The sequence below is a fragment of the Manihot esculenta genome, chromosome 3, assembly GCF_001659605.2.
Source record: "Manihot esculenta cultivar AM560-2 chromosome 3, M.esculenta_v8, whole genome shotgun sequence".
NCBI classification, from domain to species: domain Eukaryota; kingdom Viridiplantae; phylum Streptophyta; class Magnoliopsida; order Malpighiales; family Euphorbiaceae; genus Manihot; species Manihot esculenta.
Genome location: NC_035163.2, coordinates 29,508,503 through 29,531,900, shown reverse-complemented (window position 1 = coordinate 29,531,900; position 23,398 = coordinate 29,508,503). Strand labels below are relative to the sequence as shown.

The 23,398-nt window shown below is 35.0% G+C and overlaps 3 protein-coding genes across 5 annotated transcripts; 2 read left to right on the top strand and 1 right to left on the bottom strand.

Moving 5' to 3' along the window:
- Nucleotides 1–261: 261 nt before the first annotated feature.
- Nucleotides 262–4,791, top strand: LOC110612409 (rRNA-processing protein EFG1). 2 transcript variants are annotated; one of them, XM_043955139.1, is made up of 8 exons: nucleotides 262–926; nucleotides 1,354–1,483; nucleotides 1,606–1,733; nucleotides 2,119–2,257; nucleotides 3,492–3,600; nucleotides 3,837–3,900; nucleotides 4,003–4,290; nucleotides 4,580–4,791. In XM_043955139.1, exons 1-8 carry the CDS (start codon nucleotides 774–776, stop codon nucleotides 4,583–4,585), a joined length of 1,017 nt encoding a protein of 338 aa, XP_043811074.1. In that variant the 5' UTR covers nucleotides 262–773; the 3' UTR covers nucleotides 4,586–4,791. The 2 variants fall into 2 exon arrangements, with proteins under 2 accessions (XP_043811074.1, XP_021608883.1); XM_021753191.2 differs by having other exon boundaries at nucleotides 3,486–3,600.
- Nucleotides 4,792–6,095: 1,304 nt separating this feature from the next.
- On the top strand, nucleotides 6,096–16,389 carry LOC110611667 (alpha-mannosidase I MNS4). 2 transcript variants are annotated; one of them, XM_021752054.2, is made up of 18 exons: nucleotides 6,096–6,336; nucleotides 6,859–6,978; nucleotides 7,066–7,158; nucleotides 7,961–8,047; nucleotides 8,398–8,488; nucleotides 8,688–8,743; nucleotides 9,051–9,123; nucleotides 9,784–9,893; nucleotides 11,969–12,019; nucleotides 12,405–12,493; nucleotides 12,653–12,734; nucleotides 12,844–12,957; nucleotides 13,465–13,544; nucleotides 14,602–14,737; nucleotides 14,836–14,906; nucleotides 15,018–15,072; nucleotides 15,167–15,264; nucleotides 15,530–16,389. In XM_021752054.2, the coding sequence occupies exons 1-17, from the start codon at nucleotides 6,190–6,192 to the stop codon at nucleotides 15,218–15,220; spliced, it is 1,509 nt and encodes a 502-aa protein (XP_021607746.1). In that variant the 5' UTR covers nucleotides 6,096–6,189; the 3' UTR covers nucleotides 15,221–15,264; nucleotides 15,530–16,389. The 2 variants fall into 2 exon arrangements, with proteins under 2 accessions (XP_021607746.1, XP_021607744.1); XM_021752052.2 differs by having other exon boundaries at nucleotides 6,102–6,336; nucleotides 15,018–15,264.
- Nucleotides 16,390–19,432: 3,043 nt separating this feature from the next.
- LOC110610662 (auxin-responsive protein IAA4) lies at nucleotides 19,433–20,720 on the bottom strand. The gene is made up of 3 exons (XM_021750697.2): nucleotides 20,282–20,720; nucleotides 19,886–20,191; nucleotides 19,433–19,792 (listed from the first exon to the last, which is right to left on the bottom strand). The coding sequence occupies exons 1-3, from the start codon at nucleotides 20,479–20,481 to the stop codon at nucleotides 19,717–19,719; spliced, it is 582 nt and encodes a 193-aa protein (XP_021606389.1). The 5' UTR covers nucleotides 20,482–20,720; the 3' UTR covers nucleotides 19,433–19,716.
- Between the last annotated feature and the right edge of the window lie 2,678 nt (nucleotides 20,721–23,398).

The window sequence follows — 23,398 nt, the reverse complement described above, 5'->3', positions numbered from 1 at the left end:
TTGTGGACCAGGATTCATGTTGAAGTGAATGAAAAACATTATATATGATTATCTGCTTAAAAATATTTTTCACCCTGTCAATAATCGGACAATTCCTTTTTAATATTTGTATTCACAATCCAATTTCTCTTTTGAAAAAAAGTCCAACCAATCAGCTGCCTTTTCAAAATATAAAAAGATAAAGGTATTGAATTTGAATTTCTTTGCTTTGTAAGTAGACCTAGATACATAATCGATTGTGAATTGGAATCAAATTGATTTAGATTGTCAGAAAAAAAAAATTGATTTAGATTAAAATTGACATCGAATTAAATTTAGTCAAACTATAATTATTTGTTTATTTTTTTTAAAAAATAAGATAAATTAAAATTGTAAATTATTAAATTTAATCAAAATTAAAATTAAAATCGAACTGAAAACTAAAATGAAAACCCTAAGAGATCGATTTTTATCCCTATGCCTTCAATCCATTGGCGAGCCCTTTTCATGAAAATACCCGGAGAATCTTCAAGGATTCCAAAATACAGAAAAATATGCGATGTAATAAAGTAACAGAGTATAAAAGGCAAATAAAGGAGAGGGGAAAAGGAAAGGGAAAGCCATCACTGTCAAGCGGAGGCTGCGGAGCTCAGCTCAAATTTTACTTCCAATGAGGGCTCCAAAGGCGGTCCTTATATTATCGTAACAACCCAGGCAGTAACATCAAGACATTGTCTTTTTATCTCCCTGGTGCTGAGCCGCGGAAAGCAGCTGATAGTGAATTGAGGACAGAGATGGCCCATGGTGGCTACGGGAAGCGCAGGGTTGCCGAACGGAAGCCTCATGTGGGGCGTCGATCCAAAGGAATAGGTGTAGAGAAGAAGCCGAAGCCCAAGTCTGTGTCTCTTAAGAATCAGATTCGCTCTATAGAGCGCATGCTCCGCAAGGTACCCTGCAAAAATCCATGTCTCCTGCTTCTTTTCAGTTTTAGCTCCCATATTAAACCCAAGAAAGAAAAGGTGAAGAATTCTATGTGCTAGTGGAATTCACGTCCTATTTGTGTTGTGTCTGTTTGGGGTATTTGGAGAGAAAATTCCCTACTTAGTTGAATTTAATGTCTCATTTAAATGGGTTATATATTAACTTGATGTATGTGTATCACGTATAGTCGGAATGAGTTGTATATAATATAAGATGTTTAGGGATAAGGCTGTTAGTGTACGATTACGTGTGCTTTGATTTTGTAATGGTGAGTACTGGAGATTTTTTTGCCATTTGTTTCTTTTTCTTTGTGGGCATGCAGTGGTGGTGAGAGGGGCGGTGTCCTCGTTCTGTGTTTCAATTGAATGCTAAATAAATTTTAATTCCTGCTAGGAACTTCCTCATGAAGTCAGAGAGGCTCAAGAAAAAAAGTTAGAAGGGCTTCAGAAACAACAAGAGATTCATACACGTCTGGCATTGGAACGCAAAATATTCTTGAGAGATAGGAAGATAAAATTTTTTGGTAAGTTTATTTGCATATGTTATAATAGAATTATGGACGTACTTTGTTGTATGCTTTTCTCCTTATTTGCATAGGACACAAGTTCTGTGGTTAACTTTCAAAGCAACACTTCCATTGTTTAGAGAGAAGAAAGATAGAAAGAAGAATACGCCGCCTCGAGAAACTGCAACGTGCTTCATCTGTTCAGGCACAGGATACAGAGATTTCTGTACAGCTCTCTAAATTGAAAGAAGATCTTGAATATGTTAGGGTAAGCTGTTATAATAAAGTATGCTTCATATGTTTGCCGTTCTTTCTTTATTACTTTCTTTTTTTTTTTGTGCATTGTTCATGAAATTTGTATTAGCAGTCTACAAATAGATTATGTTTTAAATGTACATTCCATGAGTGTTGTGCTTAATTTTTTTGTGAAGCCTAATTAAATTGAAGATGTGGTCATGTTAAATTCTAAGTCGTTTTCAGAAAAGAAAAAAAAAATCTTTCCCATAGATCGAGTGTTATTCATTTGAATCCATAATTAGAAGTCTCCAAGTAAATATACATGGAATTGTACTTCTTATTGAGAATAAAATAAATGATTACAATAATAAAATCTACTGCAAGCTTATATTTCTTTAAATTTTTTCCAATTGCAGTTTTTTCCCAAGACTGAGAAATATGTAGCTTTGTTTACTGGAAATGATGATTCGGACATAGTTGATCGGAGAAATGGATTGCGTAAACAGATTAAAGCCAACTTAGTTGCTGCTGCAGCTAGTGGGAAGGATTTGGAAGGTATCTTCTTTCCTCTACTTCCACCAGCAGAACTTTTTCTGGTTAATGTTTTATGAAACTTAATTCTTTTTGCTATTGTGCCTTTGTGTTGATAAAAGGGGCTTAATAGTGAATTCCCAGAAATCGGAGGTTAGATGCATCCTGTTTGAGGGACAGTCATTATGAAGAATCTTAAATAAATCTGATAAATATTTTGACAAAAAAATATAAACAATGTACCTCCATATTCAGTAAGCAAGACACTGTAATTTTTAGATAGAGAGCGGGTTTTTCCTGTGCTCAAGCATTGATGAACTGTATGAAACTTGATGGATTGTCCACCTCAATCTTTTTCAAATTCACACATGGCTGAGGGTAGACTAACTTTATGTTGTATTCTGGGCTTTACAATATGTGGTTTATGCTAAATTAATCGTTGACCTCTAGCAGTAGATGCTGAATAGCTTGAAATCAGGTACCAAAAAGATTTTTTTTTTCTGTGTTATTGTGGTCATGCAGAAAAAGGTTGGATGATCCTCAATGATGTGAAGATTATGTGGAAATGGTTTGTTCTTGCTAGACATAGTTAATATATTTAAGTAGTCTGTCAACTTCTATTTTATAGGGAATCTGGGATTGACTTGATGATAATCAGTGTAAACATGCTCATCTTAATCACTGTTCTTTTGAGCCCTCCAATACACTTTCTATTTGTGTTATGTGAAGTTTATGTACTTCAAAACATGACTGTGCTTTTAAGTACGCATTATAAGCATTCTTCCCCCACCCCTGTGGGAATCCCACATTGAAGTAGTGGATTTAAGGGAATTATATAATAGCTAGCATAAAACTACTAAATAACTTAGGTTCGCCATTTAGAGCCAAGTAGAAAATAGGTCCAAAAAAGTTATTTAGGTCAGTTTTAGTGGGCTGTTACAACCCTCTCTCTCTCTCTCCTTACCTCCCCTGTAGTACTTGTGCTAAAAGTGAGGTCTTGAGTAAAAGCTGGGGAACAACAGGGCTCTCTTATTACGTCTCTTATTTTTGGGCTGAATGGACTTTCTAAAGCATAGAGGTTTGGTTAAAACTGACATTGGTCAAAAGGAACCATCAATTAATCCTTTCCGCAATATCAAGTTGTATTATGCAATATGCACTTTTCATAATGTTGTTTCGCTGCTAAACATATTCTTACATAATATTTGTTACTGCAACCAGCTTTGATGTCTTATTTTGGACTTCATTTCAGAGACAGCTAGTGAGGATGATGGACTTTTGGATTTGAGTGAAGATGATTTTTTCTTAGCTGGAACTTCAAGTGATGAAGCAGAGGCAGATGATGAATGGACTGATAGAAGTACAAGGTATGTCTTGTAATTGTGAGTGGAGGATGGAGATTTCAAGAATTTTACATTTTTCCTCTTTTTATCGGGACTGCATTTACAGTTGCTCTTTGTTTTCACGAAGCACGTACTAACAGATCAAGGCCCAGAAAGTTATGTAACCTACTGACATGTGATCGGCCAGTTGCTGTGCTATCTTTGTTTATGATCCTTTGAATTACTTATATGTGCATATTTCGTTATCATCTATTTTTCAGGGAACCTGCTTCTAGTACTTCTGGAAAAGCTGCATCTGGTATGTCCAGTGATGAAAAGAACCAGGTTAACTTTCTAACCTGAAATGGCATTCTCATTCAAAAACCTGCGCAACTAATAACTATTTCTAGATTTTAATCTTTTTTCTGACTTGAACTTCTCATACAGAGGCAGATGTCTGCTAGAGCTCTCATGCCTCCTCCTCGGCCTCCAAATAACTCTGTGTCAAATTCAGTGCATGCTCAATCAAGGTTTGGAGCTTCATCAAGTAAAAATTCATGTATGCAGAGGTCTGAAATTTCTGCATCCAGCAATGCATCAGGTAGCATAAGCAGATCTTCTTCTAAATTGGGTGGGTCTTCAGATAGAAGGACAGGCCATAGCAGTAATCTAAGTTCTAATTCTGATGCTCACAAGCCCCGAAGGAAGAGGAGGCCAAAGAAGAAAAAGCAACAGGTATATTTTAATTGTGCCCCCTTCAAATATTGTTGTTTTTCTTTTACACATATTTTTGCCCTTTTGCAATTTTGCCATTTGTGCCCTTCATATTTGTTGAAATACTAATCTATCTCAATGATTATGGTTCCTGTCACCAGGGATCGTTATTCACTATGTTTTGTATATTGAATGGAAAGTCAATCTTAGCATGTTCTCTTACTGAGTATTGCGTGATAACATGTACAATTCTTTGCTATGATTTTTACTTTTTGCTGTATGATAAATTTGTTTTCTCCTCCATGTGCAGGCATGAATTCGATGAACTCAACGTTATGTAACTTCAGTATAACAGATTGAAATGTATTATCAGAAGACAGTTATACAATTTTTATGGTTCTGTTTTGACTGTCAAGCACTTTTATCATTTTATGTGGGTAGATAGTCAAAAGTCTGTACTTACTGCTATCTGGAACTATCATCTCAACAAATTCCTATAAAGGTGCTGGGTTTATCTGAGAATTCTTTCAACAGTTACTTCTATAAAGTCTTGTCTCATTAATTCTCTTTCTGCATCTCCCTTCTTGTTGAGTAAACTGGCAGAAAGAATTTTGAGACTTCAATGAGGCAGTGAGACTTACATGAGGCAGATAAAAATTATGGTGTTCACTCCTGGTGTTCACTCCTGCCCCTTTCTTGTCAGAATGAATTGTGAGACTTACATGAGACAGTTAAAATTACTATGTTCAGAGGTAGATAGTCAAAATTTACATGATTACTATGTCCAGCATTCAAGATCTGCATTTTTTTTCATTATATTGTTTTCAAGGTTGAAATTAACTTGATTGACAAATGAGAAGCCTTTCTCTTTCTGTTTTTGAGCTCTTATTGATAATCTAGTATGAAGTTTTGGGTGTTGAAAATTGGATGTCAATGGCTGTTGATTAGCGCTTATATTATGCTTAGTAAACAGATGACATTGTTATGTGCTTTTGATAATTGCATCAACTTTGAGGTTACCTGCACTGAAAATCTCAGAGCCATGGTGTGTATTGTGCAATGCAGTTCTTGTAGTGCAGCATTAAGTTTGATCTCAGAGACTGAATTAAGCATTAAGTTAAAAGTAATTGAATTCCCTCAATTGATGGAAAAAAATCCAGTGAATTTAGTTTTTGTAAAATTTTTAATTTGAAATACAGATTAATTATTTGCTTAGATCGCTTATTCACCCCGGAAATTATATGGTGAATCCATGAAAGCCTTTGAATGCCAATTTTTCTATTTTGTTTTTAGTTACATATTTGGATTTCACTAAAACTATTCAAGGGAGGCTGAAGTAATTGGATCAGAACTTTTGAGTATGGCTGGGGTAAACAAGAGCACGTATAAAATTAAATTATTTACTTTTAAAGTTTTGTATTTATTTAATTATAAATTTTAATATAAATTTCAATTTGATACTTATTAAACTCATTTTCGTGAATGCCTTGGTCACTCTATCCACCGCTTCGTTTAAGTTCAACCAATTAAATGCAATATTTTTTTTTCAGAAAAAAACCATACAAAATGCATGTAAATTTTTAAGAATGAGATGGGTTTGAATTTAACAAAAGTTATTGACATATTGAACAATGATAATATATATAAACTAAAAAAACAATAATAATAATAATGGTGATTTTTATTAAATAATTCAATTATTAATCATATTTTTACGCTGGTATTAAATAATAATAATAATAATAAAAAGTTACAGTTACTGTTGTGTATAGTAGCCCATGAGAGTTTGGACAGATTTTACCTTTGTGAGTAAAAAACAAGGCAGGGTAGCTCTGAAGTGTTGAAAAAGAGTTTCAATTTCACTCTAAATGTTAATCCTTAAACCGGAACAAAAGAAGCGGATGTTGGGCGCGATACCAGATGACACGAATGGAAAAACCTTTGAAACTATCGATTCAATTCTTTTTTTTGCTCTCAATACTATCTCCTCAACACAACCTCCTCTTCATTCACACAGCCCTCGCTGATGGCGTCACTTCTCTTGAAGCCAAACTTCTCCGGGACGAGGTACCTAATCTATTCCTTTATTGTCTATATTAATCGTTAACCCTTTGGTTGCGATGGAATCCCCTGTTTTTTCTTATGATATTGCCATTTATTATTTTGTATGTTCATTTCCTTTTCTTATGTCTGTTTATACCCTGGATCTGGCATTAGTTTTACATTCGCCTTTCTGGGTTGATTCTTGAATTCCAGTTTTTTTATTTTATTTTATTTTTGTTATTATTATTATTTTTATAATTGTTGGTGCTGGAGAAACCATTGTGAGAGTCTTTCTTTTATCTGATTGAGCTCTGGCAGTTCATTGGTTTTCTTTTTGTTGCTTTTATAAATGGCATTTTACTTGATGGATTTTTTTTTTCATGTTAATTTATTACTGTTCTTTTTTAAATTATATCAAAAGCACTTTTGGAAGCCATTTTTAAAAAATAAAACTTGGTTATTTTTAACGTTAGAAAACATTGATCTATCAAACTATGGCATTGAGCTTATAGGTTGTTTTCCTTATATATTTATTTGATGGTGTAGGTTCGTGAAATGTTTTATCATGCTTTTGATGGATACATGGAACATGCTTTTCCACTTGACGAATTAAGGCCTCTATCATGTGAAGGAGAAGATACACTAGGTGGATATGCCTTGACTCTGGTCAGTTAGATGGTTGTTTCTGTTTCTTAATGAACTAGTTATTTTCTCAAAACTTCTTGTTGTGTGACATTTCTGATTCTGTCGCAGATTGACTCCTTGGATACATTGGCTCTACTTGGTGATCGAGAGCACTTCACTTCCTCTGTTGAATGGATTGGTAAAAACCTTCGGTTTGATATAGTGAGTAAGCTTCTTTTTTCTGTTTTTTCTTTGAGCTCACATGTTAATATAATTCTGAAGGATTAGTAGTTTCCTGAAGCTGTGAATTTTACTTTTTTGAATTTGACTTTTGTGCTTTTGTAAGTTGGTTGGGCGTCCAAATATCATCTTCAACAACGCTATGAAAAACAAATCTTCTCTCTCATTAGCTGGCCTTCCTTTTGTGACCTAAAGCTTTCTATATCTTACATTTTGAAGACCGTTTTCCATGTGCTATCTCTGCATATGCTATAGGATTGTTCCAATATATAGTATTCTTGCAAGCTCCAGGAATTCTAAGTGACCTATAAACACATTATATTGAAGCACGAGATAAAAAGTTGTAATTCTAACTGTTATTGATGGTTTAGTTTTTTTCATATATATATATATATATATATGTATATGTATGTATGTATGTATGTTGCTTCATCACAGTAATTGTTTCAAGACAATCACATGCATAGAGCTATGAGCCCATCCAGTTTTTAGACATGTTACTGGATGTAAAGAATATTTTGTCATTCAGTTTACTTCATTTATTTGTCTTTACATTTTCTCCTCAAATCAAACCTTTTTCTTGGGTGGGTCTGTGTGCAAGCCTGTGGGAGCATAGTTGTATGTGCCTATTCCATATCAATTCATTATGCGTGTCCTTTACTATTTACTTCAAATGATTTTGTCAATCAAGCAATTGACTATTTATTGGAAGGCTAGATATTATTTTAGTTTTATAGGTTGCTGTTTGTTCTAAGTTTTGTAGTTTCTTCTATGACGTTTGCAGAATAAAACGGTGTCTGTCTTTGAGACTACCATCCGGGTCCTTGGAGGTTTACTCTCTGCTCATCTTATTGCAAGTGATTATGCTACGGTACTTTTAACTTTTACCTTAATGTTTTTCTCTTTGTCCCTTCAAGTTTCATTCTCAGTAAAGCATGAATGTGAATTTAGATGGAGCATGTGATGAAAATTTCATTGGCCTTTATATTAGCTTAAAATAATTATGCATTTCATGTGCAATTTGAATGCTTGCTCTGGAGAAAGTTCACAAACTATATATTTTTAATATACCAATGACATATTGCACGAGCATGCACACTCGAATATAACTCCTACTTCTGAGTTAAAACTACTTGTAATTATGATATATTGCTCGATCAACTACAGCCTTTTGGGTTTGGCAGTAGAATCATTTTACATGATTCCATCTGTTGGTTGCAGGGTATGAGAATCCCATCATATGACAATCAATTGCTTGCATTAGCTGAGGATCTTGCTCAGCGAATCTTGCCTGCATTTGACACTCCAACAGGTATTATTGCTGGATATAAATTTGTCTGCACTGCATGCCTAGGGAAAGTATTTTGTAGTTTTTACTTTCCTTTCTGTAGCATTCCTTGCAATTACCTCATAATTTCAGTTGCCAAAATATTACAAATATCATTCATTGGCCTTCCAAGTTCTTAATATTTTTGCTTATTTTCTGCAATTTAAGTGAAAACGGATTGCAGGAATTCCATTTGGGTCTGTCAATCTGTTGCATGGAGTTGACGAACATGAAAGCAAGGTATAGTTTTCCTCTTGTTTTTACATGCAAAATTTAGATTAATCCTTTTTATTTTACTGAAAACTTTTATAAGCTTGGGGCAATTGCTAGTATGTCTTGTAGTGTGACAACTTGTCAGCCTGTTATTTGCAATATATATCACTGCTACATGTTATGTTATCAATTCAATTGCAATTTGATTAATTGTTACCAACTAGTTTGTGATCAATATTTCGTTTGAATTAAATATCATTACATGCTCTTGTCATGTAACTCTTACCTGTTAACTTTTGGGTATGTTCTAAACTACCAATTTTGATTCATTTAGATAACTTCTACTGCTGGTGGGGGGACTTTGACCTTGGAATTCGGGGTGCTTAGCCAGTTAACAAACAACCCTAGTAAGTGTTGACAACATTTCCAGTAGGCTATTAAATTATTATTTCCTGTATGCAAGACTAGCACCTAACTTTAGCTGGTTTCTAATTCTTTTCCTTTACTGAAATGAGATATCAGAATTCAATTGTTGAGGGAAAAAATGCTGAGTTTTGCCATTTTAAGGGATATGACGAACATGTTGGTGAATAGTTGGAAGCATCTCTAGAATTCAATGTAAAACATGTTTAAGCATGTCTTTCCTGTCCTGTGAATGTACTTGGATTGGATGATTGTAGATTCAAATCCACAATCAGAAGAGATCACTGAGAAAGGTCAAAAAGGTTGTAGGAAAGTAAGGTAAAGGTTATGTTGCATTGATTGGTAATAAGTAGAAGGTGGCTGTGGGAAGCCGGTGGCTGTGGGAAGCCAGTGGCTGGGAAATGTATGGCAAGTGGTCTAATTAGCTGCCTTGCTATTCCTTTTTATTAGCTTTGATAGTTATCAAGAGGCTCAAAAGTAAATCTTTACATTCTTTTCTTTCATCATTTCAAAGTTCAAACTGTATACAATTGTTAACTTCTTATTGACTGGTTTATTGTTAGTCTCTGAGTCCTTTTGCACATGCTCATTGTTGACTGTAGATGTAATTTTTCTTATTTTTTCCCATTTTTGTGGTAAAACAGTTTATGAGCAAGTTACAAAGAATGCTGTGCGTGGATTATGGGCGCGTCGTTCAAGACTGAACTTAGTTGGTGCTCATATTAATGTATTTACAGGTGAATGGACACAAAAGGTAACATTTCTACATCATGTAGGGCCTCTGTTTTCAAATTACCTGCCTCTGTTTTCAAATTACCTCCACCTAATGTCAACAATTGCTATGCCTACATATCTCTCTTTTGGAAAGTTGAATGATGAAATATGATTAAATTGCCTCATAGCATTCTTGTAACAGGAAAATAGGAAAAGAAAAGAGCATAGAATGAGAGAACATAAGAGAAAAGAATAAACATTTACATAACTCATGAACTTTATTTGTTGATGCCATCTATTAATTTATGAGTATGTTAGCAAACCACCACTTCAACAGATTCTTCATCACTGATGTAACAGTGGACAGTGGCACAGATTATGGATTTATGCGTAGTAATGGGCTAGAAAATTTCTAAAAGTTTGAGTACTCAACTCAAGAGATTCAGGTTTTCTAATGAATCTGATTAAATTTTCACCATAGGTCGCAAGAAGAAAACACCTCCTCATCCTTTCCTTCCACCTGATTCCTTAGACCATAGATCCATAACTAGATCTATTTCGCAGGACCTTAACATTTTGGTATCAGAGCTAGGGGTTATGGGATTATATCCAGCAGCAATTAGACCAAATTCTCACCTTTGTTCTTAGAAGAGCAAGCAGCCAATAAAGCCTGGCACGATGAATTAAATTCAAATTAGAAGCTCTCACTTGTGACATCGCCAATTTAGCACAACCCATAGAAATTGGTAGCCACTCTCGCACCCAAAAGAGGAGTAACAGGTTCCAAAATTCAAGTGGTGGCACCATTATTCCAAAATTTCCCAAACTTTATTTTCTCCGCTTCAATGGACAGGAGGATCCTTTAGGGTGGCTCAGTAGATATGGTCAATTTTTTCAACATCAACAAACTTCAGAAGAGGAGAAGGTTATCTAGGTTCATTTCACCTGGAGGGCATAACACAACTATGTTTCTTGCAATTGCTGCAAGATTATCCAAACTTGACATGGGAATATTTCAAAAATCGGTGCAAAAAACTATTCAGGCTGGACTTAGCAAATGATGAACTGGGAGATGTTGCAGTGGACCAACCACTGATTGAATAGTTCCTAGAAATTTTCTGAGTTTGCGCTCAAGGACAAATGCATAATGAAAGAGGGGAGTAATGTTAGTAAACCACCACTTCAACAGATTCTTCATCACTATGCAACTATGCAACAGTGGGCAGTTATTCAATAGCGGGTACTGGGTAGTGGTATAGGTTATGGTTTATGCATAATAATGGATAGTGGCAAAGATCATGAGTTTTATGATATTATCGCTAGTTATTTTCAAATTTTGATTTGTAGGAGGTTAGCCTCCACTATGCTATTTTAAGTTGCTATTTTTTAGGAGGTAGTTAAAACTCTAATACATTGTATTTAAGCTAACAACAGATTAATAAATATCAGCTAGAAAATTTCCAAAAGTCTTTGAGTACTCAACTTAAGAGATCCAATTTCTTTCTAACGAATCTGATTAAATTTTCACCACACCTTCTCATCCTTTACTTCAACCTGATTCCTTAGACCACAGACCCATAACTAGATCCATTTCGCAGGACTTAACAGAGTATGAAAATATGAATTTATTTATCGATTCTAATGTTAGGTTGTTCATTGACTTGTCTCTTTGTAATGTCCCCTTCCCTTCTCCCAATTGCAAAAAAAAAAAAAAAAAAAAAAAAAAACAAAAAAAAAACATAAAACGTAAAATATCTCATGCTGATATTTGCCTTGGAAAATGTCCTCTGCATTTTAAAGTTAGGTAATTTGGCTGGAATTTGATATTGGAAAGTTTTACTTTGGTCAAAGTCCTGTACGTCTGAAGTTGACAACTCTGTGTCAGCTTTGTCAAAAGGCCATAGCTTGTATGCAGTTTGCTACTTCTCTTTGGAGATGATTTTGCTGTTCCTTTTTCCCTCTTTCCTTTTCACCATCTGAAAGACTTCCCTTTTCCAGTCAAGCTGCTTCTAAACATATTTCTCTTATAGTTGAGAATTTATTATTATTAGGACTTTTTTTTTCTTTTTTTTTTGGTTAATCAAGCAACTACGAATTCTCTTTTCTGCTTTGCAGGATGCAGGAATAGGAACAAGTATTGATTCTTTCTATGAGTATCTCTTAAAGGTATGCAATGGCAACTTTATGATGTCAGAAGATACTTCCTGGGTTACCACCGTCAGTAGCTCAACATCATTTCTTATATGTAATACCTATTTATGTTGTGAGGCAAATACATAACTAATTCAATTAAATCTTAACCCAAACTGAGGTTGGCTGTTTGCATGAATCTTGTGCTTCCTTTCTTCCCTGTGTAGGGCTATTACTCCACCAGTGTTGAATAACTATGTCAATATTTACAGAACGGCCAAAATTATACTGATTATTTTGAAATAAATTGTGTTTATAGGTAATTGTAGAATTTTCTTAATCAGAATAAGCAAATGGGAGTCTGTGGATGTAATTGCTCATTTTAAGGAGCTTGTTACCGAAAAGTTTCTTAAATTTTCAGGCTTATATGTTATTTGGAGATGAGGAGTATTTGTTCATTTTCCAAGAAGCTTATACGGCTGCTATGCACTATCTTTATAATGATCCTTGGTAAATGCTTGTTTCGTTCATGTTTCTCTACATAATTATGTATTTAATGCAATTTCAAATATTTTATTTGTTTAGTTTCTATTTTGTTTTTCTCCCCTTTCTCTCTCTCGCCTCTGGGGATTTTTGTACAAATTTATGTTAAATTTACTTCTTTTGTAGGTATGTAGAGGTAAATATGGATTCTGCTGCTATTGTTTGGCCATTATTTAACAGTCTTCAGGCATTCTGGCCAGGCCTTCAGGTTTTTGCTTTGTCTCTATTCTTAATTTTGAACCATAAAATAACAGTTGATTATTGAAATATATGTTAATTGGGTTATTATGGGAACTGATTCTATCAATTTTTGCCAGGTTTTAGCAGGAGACATTGAACCCGCTATTCGAACACATGCTGCTTTCTTTAGTGTCTGGAGAAGATATGGTTTCACTCCAGAAGGTTTTAATCTTGCTACTCTAAGTGTTCAGGTATATGAATCATATGGGAATAACAAGATTTTTTGTTTTTTGGCTTCATAACTAACTATGATTTTATATGCAAGGTCTATAAGGTATCATGCTATCGTAGTTAAAGAGTGAAATCATTGGGTTCTGCCAAATTAAACTGTTTTGGTTGTGTGCTAATTCAAGTTGTAGGCTATTAAGGTAAAAACCAGTCAAGGTGCAGATTTTGTTGATGAAGAATTTAGCTGGCCGACACAATTTAGTGCTCTTCGCATGCACCACACACATGCACAATAAGAAATATAACTAAGTCAGGCTTTGTGGCATTGAATGATGGGGCCATTCTATAGACTCAAAAGTAGCTATTCGTTTGAGGAGAACCTTGGGCTGATGGCCAAACTGTCACCATACCACCTAGTGCTTCTATTGACTATCCTGCATTTGTTAGCCAATGACATTTTCCTTGATAATAATTCTTTGTATTTTTCTTTATCATTTTTGGGTAACTTAATTCCTTTGTTTGTTTTGCAGCATGGGCAGAAGAGTTACCCACTCCGTCCAGAGTTGATAGAAAGCACATATTGGCTTTACAAAGCAACCAGAGATCCCAGGTGAGGATATCCTTTAACCTGTACGTCCTGATGCTGCCAAGCAAGGGGAAATTTGTTAACTATTTCTATGTAATTATTAATTTTGTATTATTTCTTTCTTCTAGTAGATCAAATTAACTTTGGTTTCCCTTTTACCTTCTTCTTTTCTAAAACTGGGAAGGTTTCTTTATCATGATAAAGTCTATTACATCTCCCGTGGCTGCTGTTTTAGGAAAAGAAGAGACAAAAGTAAATCTATTTCAGTAGTAGAAGTTCTAGAAAGAACCTGATAATTACAATGCTGAAATTGCAAATGGGTTTTAAATTTTAGGTCCACATAGGCAATGAGGTCCAAATGAAAATTTTGAAGGTGCCTCAAATGTCAATATGAAAACTGTTTTTTTGATGATATTTTGAGGTCTTTACTTTTGAACCAACAATCACCATGAATATATCCGGTTGTTACATAATCAGTTGTAAAGCAATACAACCAGCAGATAGGGAAGTTGCAAAAGTTGAGAAAAGTAGGCTAGAAGTTGGAGGGGGAAGTGGTTACAGATTCTGGCGGGAATGGATGGATAAAGAGGGCTGAACAGTTCCTCTAACTCTCATTCAGAAATTAAACACCCATAATTTCTTGTTCTATTCTCTGTTCTCTTTCTGTCGACTCTCATTCCTCTCTCTTCTATATGTTCTTCCTCTCCTTTCTCTTTTTCTTTTCTTCTATTTGCTGTAACTACTGGAAGTTAAGGTTCTAACCTAATACTCCACATTGCTGGATTCTGACTACCAACTCCTGCCACATTAATCTCTCTTTTAGGGAGAAAAGGTTAATTTGAAGGCAAATAACATGATGGAGATTAAACTTTCTGTAATTTATTTTACAATGGAGAAAGTTGAGAAAACGTTTTGGAATATGCAGTTATGCACTGCTCTTACAAATAATTAACCATGCAGAGCTTCCTTTCTTGATTATCAAGCTCTTTGGATTTAGCCTCTTCCTTTAGTTAATTTGGAGAACTTACTATCGCATATTGTGATTTACGTTTGAGTACACATCTGAAGTTACGTTTTGTAGATATCTTGATGCTGGGAGGGACATGGTTGCCAGCTTGCAATATGGAGCTCGCTGCCCATGTGGATATTGTCACATATCGGATGTGGAATTTCACAAGAAAGAAGATCACATGGAGAGCTTTTTCCTTGCTGAAACAGTATTTGCCTTCCACTTGAGATGTGCTCCATGAATTTCCACTTTATGTACCTTGATTATTTTATTGCATTTTATTAATTACCTATCGGACTTTCTTAGGTCAAGTATCTGTGGCTTCTTTTTGATTTGGCTTCGGGTCCAGATAACCTTGTAGAAAATGGGCCATACAAGTAAGTGCTGTGTGCTTGTAAGCTGTAATTGCGATTCAGTGGTGAACTTATATCCCTACTATTCCTTATCTTCACTCATATGTTGAGGATATTTATTTTACTTATTTGCAGGTACATTTTCACAACTGAAGGGCACTTACTGCCTACAACTCCCCAGATATCTATGGTAGGCGAACATTGTTCATATTTTGGTGCTTACTGTAAAAGTGGTGGCAACGAACAGGAATCTCCTAAATCTGATGTTTCATTGAATCCCCAAGGAACGAATGCTAGTACATCATATGGAGGTCAAGTTCATACTGGGTATCCATTAGATTCCACTTTTTTCGAGTCAACTGCTACATCAGGATTGATGAAGGTCAGTGTGGATTCTTTCTTTCTTCCCTTTTTTATTTTTTTCATTTCTTTTAAGCTCCCTCTCTGGACCTTTATATATGCCACTTAGGAATTTCTTTTATATTATCCCATGGCTTCATCCCTTCATTTTTTAGTTTAGCCACAATTGAAGCGCATTTTTAAAGACTTTTTCTTTCAGTTCTTTCTTTTTTTAAAAAAAAGAAAGCTATTTTATTATGATACACTCCTTTCTGCTGAGTTTTTTTTCTTCTTGAAAAATTTTTCAGGGGATTTGTCCTGGATTAACTCATGGACAAAAATATGGCATATCATACGTGGACTTGATTGATACAGCTCAGGAGGATAAGTCCACCCACCAAAGTGAGAATGCAGCTAAGAGCCATTCCCCTCGGGTTGTATCTGATCAAACTGCTGGTAGTTCTCTTTCTAATAACAATGATCGCGGTGGGAATGTTCACGAATCAAGTGAAAGAGGGTCAGAGTGAACCATCTCAAAAATTTACAAGTCCCTTATAGTTGAAGCTGCAGCCAAATAATTATGAGCCTATATTCACGTCCCAACCATCTTTTGCTGGGAAATCGGAAATAGCAGTAGACAAATGGCGGGCGTTGCTGACCAATTAAACTGGATCTCAGTTTTTAATTGAAGCCTAAAATTGTTTGATGTTTCTGCTTGGGACTGCTGGTGTTAATTGATATCTTTTAAGAGGCAATTGTTGATAAATTGTGGAGCCCGCGGGAAGGACTTTGAAGCAGCATTATCTCTCGTTGATGCTCATGTTGCCCAGACGAATGCAGATGCTGGAACTATACTTGATTGCTTTAGTCATTTGTAACTAAGACCTGTGTACATTGTACTTAAATTGATCGCAGCTCATCAGCTTAGTGTTAGTCTACATTCATTCTGAAGTGAACCGTTGGTACTAGGTAGAAGTAATTCTGATTCCAAGACTAATACTTTGGTGCCATCGTCGTAGAGGCAGGACATTCTCATTCAAACAAGTAGAGCATGGAGATTGTTTAGTGGAGATGGAGCCTACTTTTTCAAATTTCAAATTGATGTTTATTTGCCACATCTTTATTAATTTACAAGCTATCAATTGCTATCTTCATAAATTCATGGGTATAACTATAAAAATAAGTTAAAACTTTTTGCGTTTGGTATTTTAATTCAAATGTTCATGTTTATCAACTTGTTCACAATTTGAATTTCATAATCAATGAGTATTAAATGGTAAGGAGATTTTTTTTTTGTTTAAATGGGGATTGGGGATTGGGTGGGGAGTAGAACCTGAGATCTCTTAGATCTACTCAGATGTATTTACCAGTGCAATAGTAAGGGGATTTAATGTTGGTAAAAGGGAATGTATATGATAAAATCACTAAATTTGATAGTTTAAAAAGGAATGTATATGATAAAATCACCAAATTTGATAGTTTAAAGTGCGAAAATGGAATTATTCATGAGGTGCAAACATGTGCAAAATGTGGAAGCCTGAGAGGGGCTGGTTGAACCCATTCAAGCATTAAGTTCTCAAGGAATCTCAGTTCAAAGCATCAGCAGTGAGGTTAATGATTTTTTCATTGAAATAAAATTTTTCATAGCTTTTTACATATTTGCTTCAAATATCTGGTTTTTGAGAGATGGCTTTCAGAATTTGGTAAGAGGTGCAAATGCCGCCGCTTACAAATTGATTAAAGAGTATATAATAGCCAGCTTATGATCTAGTCTTATCTGCATTGCATTTAGACATGTTGGCTGATGACTGGTTTTCTAATCCAGTATTAATATTGAAGGGTAATGATGCAAGTTGAATTTTATATCATTAATTTTATCTTTTTAATCAATTTTTTTTTTAATATTAGTATGCTGTCGTTTTCTTCTATAGATTCTAAACCATTTACCGACAACCATATCAGTTTAGACACTGGAGTCAATAGCTCTGGAATTATGTTAGATCTTGTTTTCTGATATCCATTATAGTTTATATAGTTACCATTAACTAAAGCGAGAAAATTGATGATGTTGATGTTAAAACATTATTCTATTGTCTAAACCTGCAAAAGCCTGCTGTAACAGTTAGTAACAGCAAGTTGTCTGGTAATTAATCTTATATTTAGTGACTGTAGTTCAATGAATATGTACACTGTAAGTCCTGGGGAACAATGGATCCATAGTTTTGTTTAAGGCAACAGTGTAAAAGCAATTAAAAAATTAAGTATAAAAAGCATAAATGCATTGCATATATTGCAAGACAGAGTTTTATTCTTATAACTGGAAAAAAAGTTGATGACTTTATTCTTATAAACTGTAAAAAGTTTTTTAAAAAAATTTAAAGGTGCAGTTGCTTGATGGGTTGTGATTCCCAACCCATCCCCTTTTGCCAAAGATTATCAGACAGAACAAAGTTTACAAAATCCCAAATATCTTCTCCTTGCTCGATAAGATTTCCCTAACAAAATATTAGTTAAACTCCATTTTTAGAGTGAAGACAGATTTCTTAGGAACCCATGTCCTGCAAGGCAACTTTTTAAGGAAAGGACAAGAAAGCTATAATAATTACAGAAAATGTCTTCCAAAAACAAAGCAATACCTTTGGACTATAGCTCTCTCCATGTGTCTACAAAACCAGCATTTTCAGTTGTGATGAAACTTTACAATATTACTGATATTTCAGAATGAAAAAAATGGCCAACTTGGAGAGGAATCTAACTCAGTGGTGAATGTTTCTGAATTTGAAGTCCAGCCACTGTTGCTTGTTAATTACTTCTGACTACTGACCACCATGACCCATACTTTCTCTCTTACCATTGTCATGTGCATTTGTTTTGGTCTTCACTATTCCCAACATCACTTTTCTTGTCTGTGCTATGATGTAGAAACAACTGAAAGTGATAAAAAGATGTGAATCTTTCTTTGCTAAAAGAAAACCTTTTACTTTTCTTTTTTGAGGATGTTATAGCACACCCTTTTTCCTCTTAGTTCACATGCAGCTCTTGAAACCCTAGTCCTCAAAGGACTCTGAATACCATGGAGTGCTGCATAAGTTAAGCCCAAGCACATGAAAGTTCTCTTTCATTTTTGCATCCATGTTGTGCAAGAGTATTTTGTGGGTTAACTTTTTATTAGTATAGAGTGATGGGATGCATTGATAAGGTTTTAGCTTTTCTAATCCTTGTCTTGTGAGGTTTCAATCATATAATTCAGGCTCTGAATTCAATAACTCATTTGTAAGAGACTGACTTAGCAGTTTATTGTCTTTGGCTGCTTAGATCCAACTCTCAATGTCTCTCTCTCTCTCTCCCCCTTTGATGCTCTATCTTTTGTGGGGAAAAAAAATGGGAAAGAGGGAAAAAAAGGGGAATCTTATTCTTACCAGATTTGTTGATGAACATAAGATAGAGGGAAAAAGAAAAACATGCATAAAGGAAGAAGTTAGAAAAATGAAATCTAGAAATTAAAAATAAAATTTTCTAAATATCCAAACAAGTTGAGGGTTTTTTTTTTGTTTCCCTATTTTTTATTATTGCTTTCTTTTTACATAAAATAATTTTAATTATTACCCCAATTGAATTAATATAAGATGAGTTATTCAAGTTCTATTCATAGCCAACGAGACATTCTCTTATATGGATTAGAGCTATGAAAATATTGATGTGCATGAGAGTGAATGTTTTCATTCAATGGATCATAAATCAATTCATATGATGAAAATACTGAATTAATTAGCAGCCTTTAAATTTTATACATATTGGGTGAGCAGAAATAAAGATGATGTCAATCAATTCTAGACATTGAGTAATTGGCATAAAAGATCTTTGCTTCAACACACAAAATCTGAATGAGAATGTGAGATTTCTCATGGGTATAGTGCACCTGTAAGCCCCATATGCTCCATTCCAAATTTAAATATCTTCTATAATATCTTGTGTTCAAGAAGCAAGAACACAAACCAAGAACCACAAATTTCAAACTCATGATAAATTATTGAAATTATAAAATCAGAAACAGAAACAAACAAAATCTTGCAATTAACACCAAATTTAGCTTGTAAATTTATAGTATTGTGGGGATTATGGTGGATCTGTCTTCAAAATTCAATTTCCTCTTCTTCTTTTTTTTTTTAAAAAAAAATAAAAAAGAAAAAAATTCCATTTACACCATTGCATTTGAAGGAATATTTTGGATTGATGAGATTACAAGGACCAACAAAAATGACACCATGATAGATGTCCAGACCACCAAATCTCTTGCTTCCTCTCATCCTATGAAAGAACTGTGACATCTTTTTCCTGTTCAGCTGTGGAGGATCTGTCAATAGCGTCACCCCAGAGATTCAGATTTGATATTTTCTTGAAGAACACAGGCGGCAAAGATTTTTATCTTAATAGGAGACAAAAATCTTGTCTTCTCCCTGATCCTTTGGGTTGCTGCTGTGGCTTGTGGGGCTTTTCATACTCCACAGCCCAAGCCTCTCGCTTCTGATCCTTTCATGATTCTCAACCTCTTGCAAGACGACATGAACATACTGCAATAACAGTAAATAAACTTGTTTAGTTCCCACAAACACAGATCAAGATTATCTTTAAGAGAGAGAGACTAAGGAGTAAAAGAAACTTACTCCCATGGAACATCTCCAACCAGCATCCAGTCACCATCTTTGTCCTCATAAGTAGGTGCATATTCTGATCCTTTGTAGCCTTCTCTCTCTGAGTACTGACCTACGGTGAACTTGAACATGTTCTCTAAGGCCTTGAGGAGCTCGGGATAACAATTGTAAACCTTGAGGTCAATTTTTCTAAGGTATGGTGCTCCATCCATGCTCACTTTCACGTACATCCCAGAAGAGTCAGCCTCAGTCTGCTTTGGCTGCTGCAAACTATTTTTCCTGTAGGATCGAATTGGCGGCCACCCCACTATCTGTGCTCTGCAAGTCACATGAACAATCAGATCAATAAGCATGCATATATGACATCTACAAGGACCTAATATGAAGACTCTTGATACTATTACTTACTTAGGGGCACGGGGTGATTCAGGAGCATCAGATTTGGCTTTTGTTTCACCACTGTGATCTCCGGTCTCCGGCAACGGCCTCTTGTTGTTTCTAGCACAAGAAACTTCTTGTTCTTGATTTCTTTCAGTTCCTGGCAACCCAAGTCTGAGCTCAGTTGCCTTGAGGTTGAGATCATTGTCATAAGCAACAACACCTTCCATTTTTTCCAGCAATTTTGTTTATCAATGAACTTTGATTTTGTTTGGATTCTTGCAGAGAGAAAGGTAGGTTTTGAGTTTGCTAATGTGAATGGGAATCAAAGAAACGTATTTTATAGAGAATAAGGTTAAGTGGATAAACGAAAAATGAATTGCAATTCTGAAAAATGCATGATTTGTGGACAAAGGCAAGCTAAAGCTGTCGGTAGAAAAATAGCAAATGGCAGCAGCTTTGAGGGAACTTTGTCTGTGCATTTAGGGGACAAGAGCAGGACAAGCACGGCCGCCCATATGGAAGACTTTGTAGAGAGAGTTTCAATTGACGGTCCAGATGCGTTTTGGGAGGTTGTGGGAGAGAAATCAGGATCGTTGATTGCTTAGAAAGAGGGAAAAAGATGAGGAAACATCCCCATGTGGGGTGATGGGTCCGTATGGGTGTTGGGTATGGGCATAGCATGGCCATGTGGGACTAGAATTTTGCTGTAAGCTTTGATTTATTATTATTATTGTTATTTCTTTTTTTGGGTTAATGCGTACATCACATGTGTGTTAACATGTGTACATGGTCAGGATCAGGGCCAGGGCTAGGGTCAGGGCAGGGTCAGGCCAAGCCCTGACTTGGTTATTTTTTTGATTCTTGACCGGTTAATGTATTCTATTTATCATATATGGAGGATATTAATTTATTTTAAAAAAATTCAAAATTTACTGCTTAATTGGTATAATTAGTAAATCTATTACAGATTTTATAGATTTAATATATAAAATTCTAATGAGTCAATATAAAATAATTAAAGATCATATATTTATATTTTGAATAGTAAAAGAATGCCCCATTCCAGGCTGCCCAGCCCACAGATTATCAACATCAGGGGGTCCATTTCCAGCTGCTGCAACCCACCCGTGCACCTTCACATCAAATACTTCTTCCATTCCATGTTTTCGTTTTTTATAAATTCATATCAACAAATTATATATTTTTCTTTCTTTCTTCTACAACTTTTTCTTTGTCCCTTTTCGTCTTTATTGTAATTTCCAGTTTGATTCCACCCATTTGTAGAAAATGGATAATTAAGGATTAGACATCACCATCTTCTCCTTTACTCCTTGAAAGTTTTAAAAGTGTCATCCTCCATAATTACTAAAGTTCACTTTTTTTTTAATCAAATATAGATTAAAAGCTGCAAAATATATAAGGCTTAACAAGAAGCCTAACTAAAGTCCAAAAATACAGCGGATAAAAAGAAAAGGAACCCCCAAGCCAACAACAAAAAACAGGACCACAGCCCTTCTATAGAAATCCTAGGGCTAAAGAGAAAGGGGGAAATGCCGTCATTTGTTGAGTCGCCACTGCCACCCCTCAATTTTCCACCTCTTGCAAGAAACTCAACGTATCAACCTAAAAGCAAAGATCTTCCCGAAACCACCATTAACACAACCCAAAAAAAGAAAACGACATTCTCTTGTAGACACTGAAAAGATCAACACCCCGAGCTTCTTCAGCTTCTAGACTCTTAAGAGTCGGGCGATTAAGATAGAGTCGGTTAACTTGGACACCTCATAGTCTAAAACTGAATGCACCTTTCTATGATTTGGTGACTTGAGAAACATCAGATTGACTGACTTGGGTCTTCAATCACCAGAGAAGAGAGCAGGTAATAAGAGGTAGCTAGATCTGATGAGAACACCACTAGATCAAGCCTTACAAAAGCAAAACTTATCTAGAAACTAGATTTGCCAACGCTCATCACCCAAAAAAGATCACCATAAAATACAAAAGGCAAAGCAGGTGACGTGCAAGTCCTCATATTGAATCTCTCTGACCTACAATCAACAGAATTATAGCCAAAAACACTATTCACAGCCCACCCAAAATAGTAAGAAACAATCCACAGTCCACAAAGGAGTTAGAAAAATGGTTTCTTCTGCCTTAAGGGCAGAAGAACTCTCTATAAAAGAGGATGAAGAACTAGTTTTTGAATTCTCTCTCGAAGAAACCAGAAAGGATCAAGGTTGCTAAATATTTAACCTTTAAACTTTCCAAGAATAATTATGAAATCTCTTTGAAATTCACGTTGGTAAACTAAGATCTAGCGGTGTGATTTGATTCGACGAGTATATCAATGAACTGTGGGACGAGGAGTAAATTTGATGAAGAATAAATGTCTTTAAGATTTTAGATGTCCTTCCACACTCAATTTTGATAAAAGAACCGGTAAAATATGAAAAATGGTAAGGAGTCTATTAAGATATTCCGGTGGAAATACTCTGACTTTAACGTTTAAGTTAACTTTTAAAACTATAAACTATACATTAACGAGCAAAGAGAAATAAAATAGAGAAAAAAAAAAAGAAGAAATTTCAGAGATTTAAGTTAACTTTTAAAACTATGCATTAATGGGCAAAGAGAAATAAAATAAAGAAAAAAAAGAAAAAAAAAAAAAAAGAGAAAGAGGAAATTTTGGAGAGAAGAGAGAAAGGATGTGTCGAGGGTCTATGTGAGAATGTGTGTGAGAGAGGATGAGAATGTGTGTGAGAGTGAGTGAGAGGGTGAGTGATTTTTTTTGGATTAGATCAACGTTATAACAATTGATCGTTCCGACACCCTTGTGTCATGTTTCATCCCTTGTGTCATGTTCCATCAAACTAGACGGAATGTTCTTTTCGGACGGTTTATTAATAATGGGCGATTGACTAATAAATGTAAAGTCGGCGAGTCAATATCTTGTTCACCATGAGCGTTACATCAGTCTATTTTACCTATATGTATATTTATAATTTCAGCAACGTATCGAGAGACCTGATCTCATCGGGTAGTATTCGGCTTACCCGATCTGTATTAAAGTGGATTTTCTCTAATTACTTATAATTGATCGAACTTGCATTTAATATCAAGTTTTGTAGAAGTCTGTCCGTCCAT

Excerpts from the sequence above, each read along its gene's own strand:
- LOC110612409 (XM_021753191.2), top strand. The coding sequence starts at position 774 with ATGGCCCATGGTGGCTACGGGAAGCGCAGGGTTGCCGAACGGAAGCCT. Across the intron at positions 3,601-3,836 it reads TGGACTGATAGAAGTACAAG|GGAACCTGCTTCTAGTACTT; the intron begins GTATGTCTTGTA and ends TCTATTTTTCAG. Across the intron at positions 3,901-4,002 it reads CCAGTGATGAAAAGAACCAG|AGGCAGATGTCTGCTAGAGC; the intron begins GTTAACTTTCTA and ends CTTCTCATACAG.
- LOC110611667 (XM_021752052.2), top strand. The coding sequence starts at position 6,190 with ATGACACGAATGGAAAAACCTTTGAAACTATCGATTCAATTCTTTTTT. Across the intron at positions 8,489-8,687 it reads TGCATTTGACACTCCAACAG|GAATTCCATTTGGGTCTGTC; the intron begins GTATTATTGCTG and ends AACGGATTGCAG. Across the intron at positions 12,735-12,843 it reads CATTCTGGCCAGGCCTTCAG|GTTTTAGCAGGAGACATTGA; the intron begins GTTTTTGCTTTG and ends AATTTTTGCCAG.
- LOC110610662 (XM_021750697.2), bottom strand. The coding sequence starts at position 20,481 with ATGGAAGGTGTTGTTGCTTATGACAATGATCTCAACCTCAAGGCAACT. Across the intron at positions 20,192-20,281 it reads GAATCACCCCGTGCCCCTAA|AGCACAGATAGTGGGGTGGC; the intron begins GTAAGTAATAGT and ends TGTGACTTGCAG. Across the intron at positions 19,793-19,885 it reads GTTGGAGATGTTCCATGGGA|TATGTTCATGTCGTCTTGCA; the intron begins GTAAGTTTCTTT and ends CTGTTATTGCAG.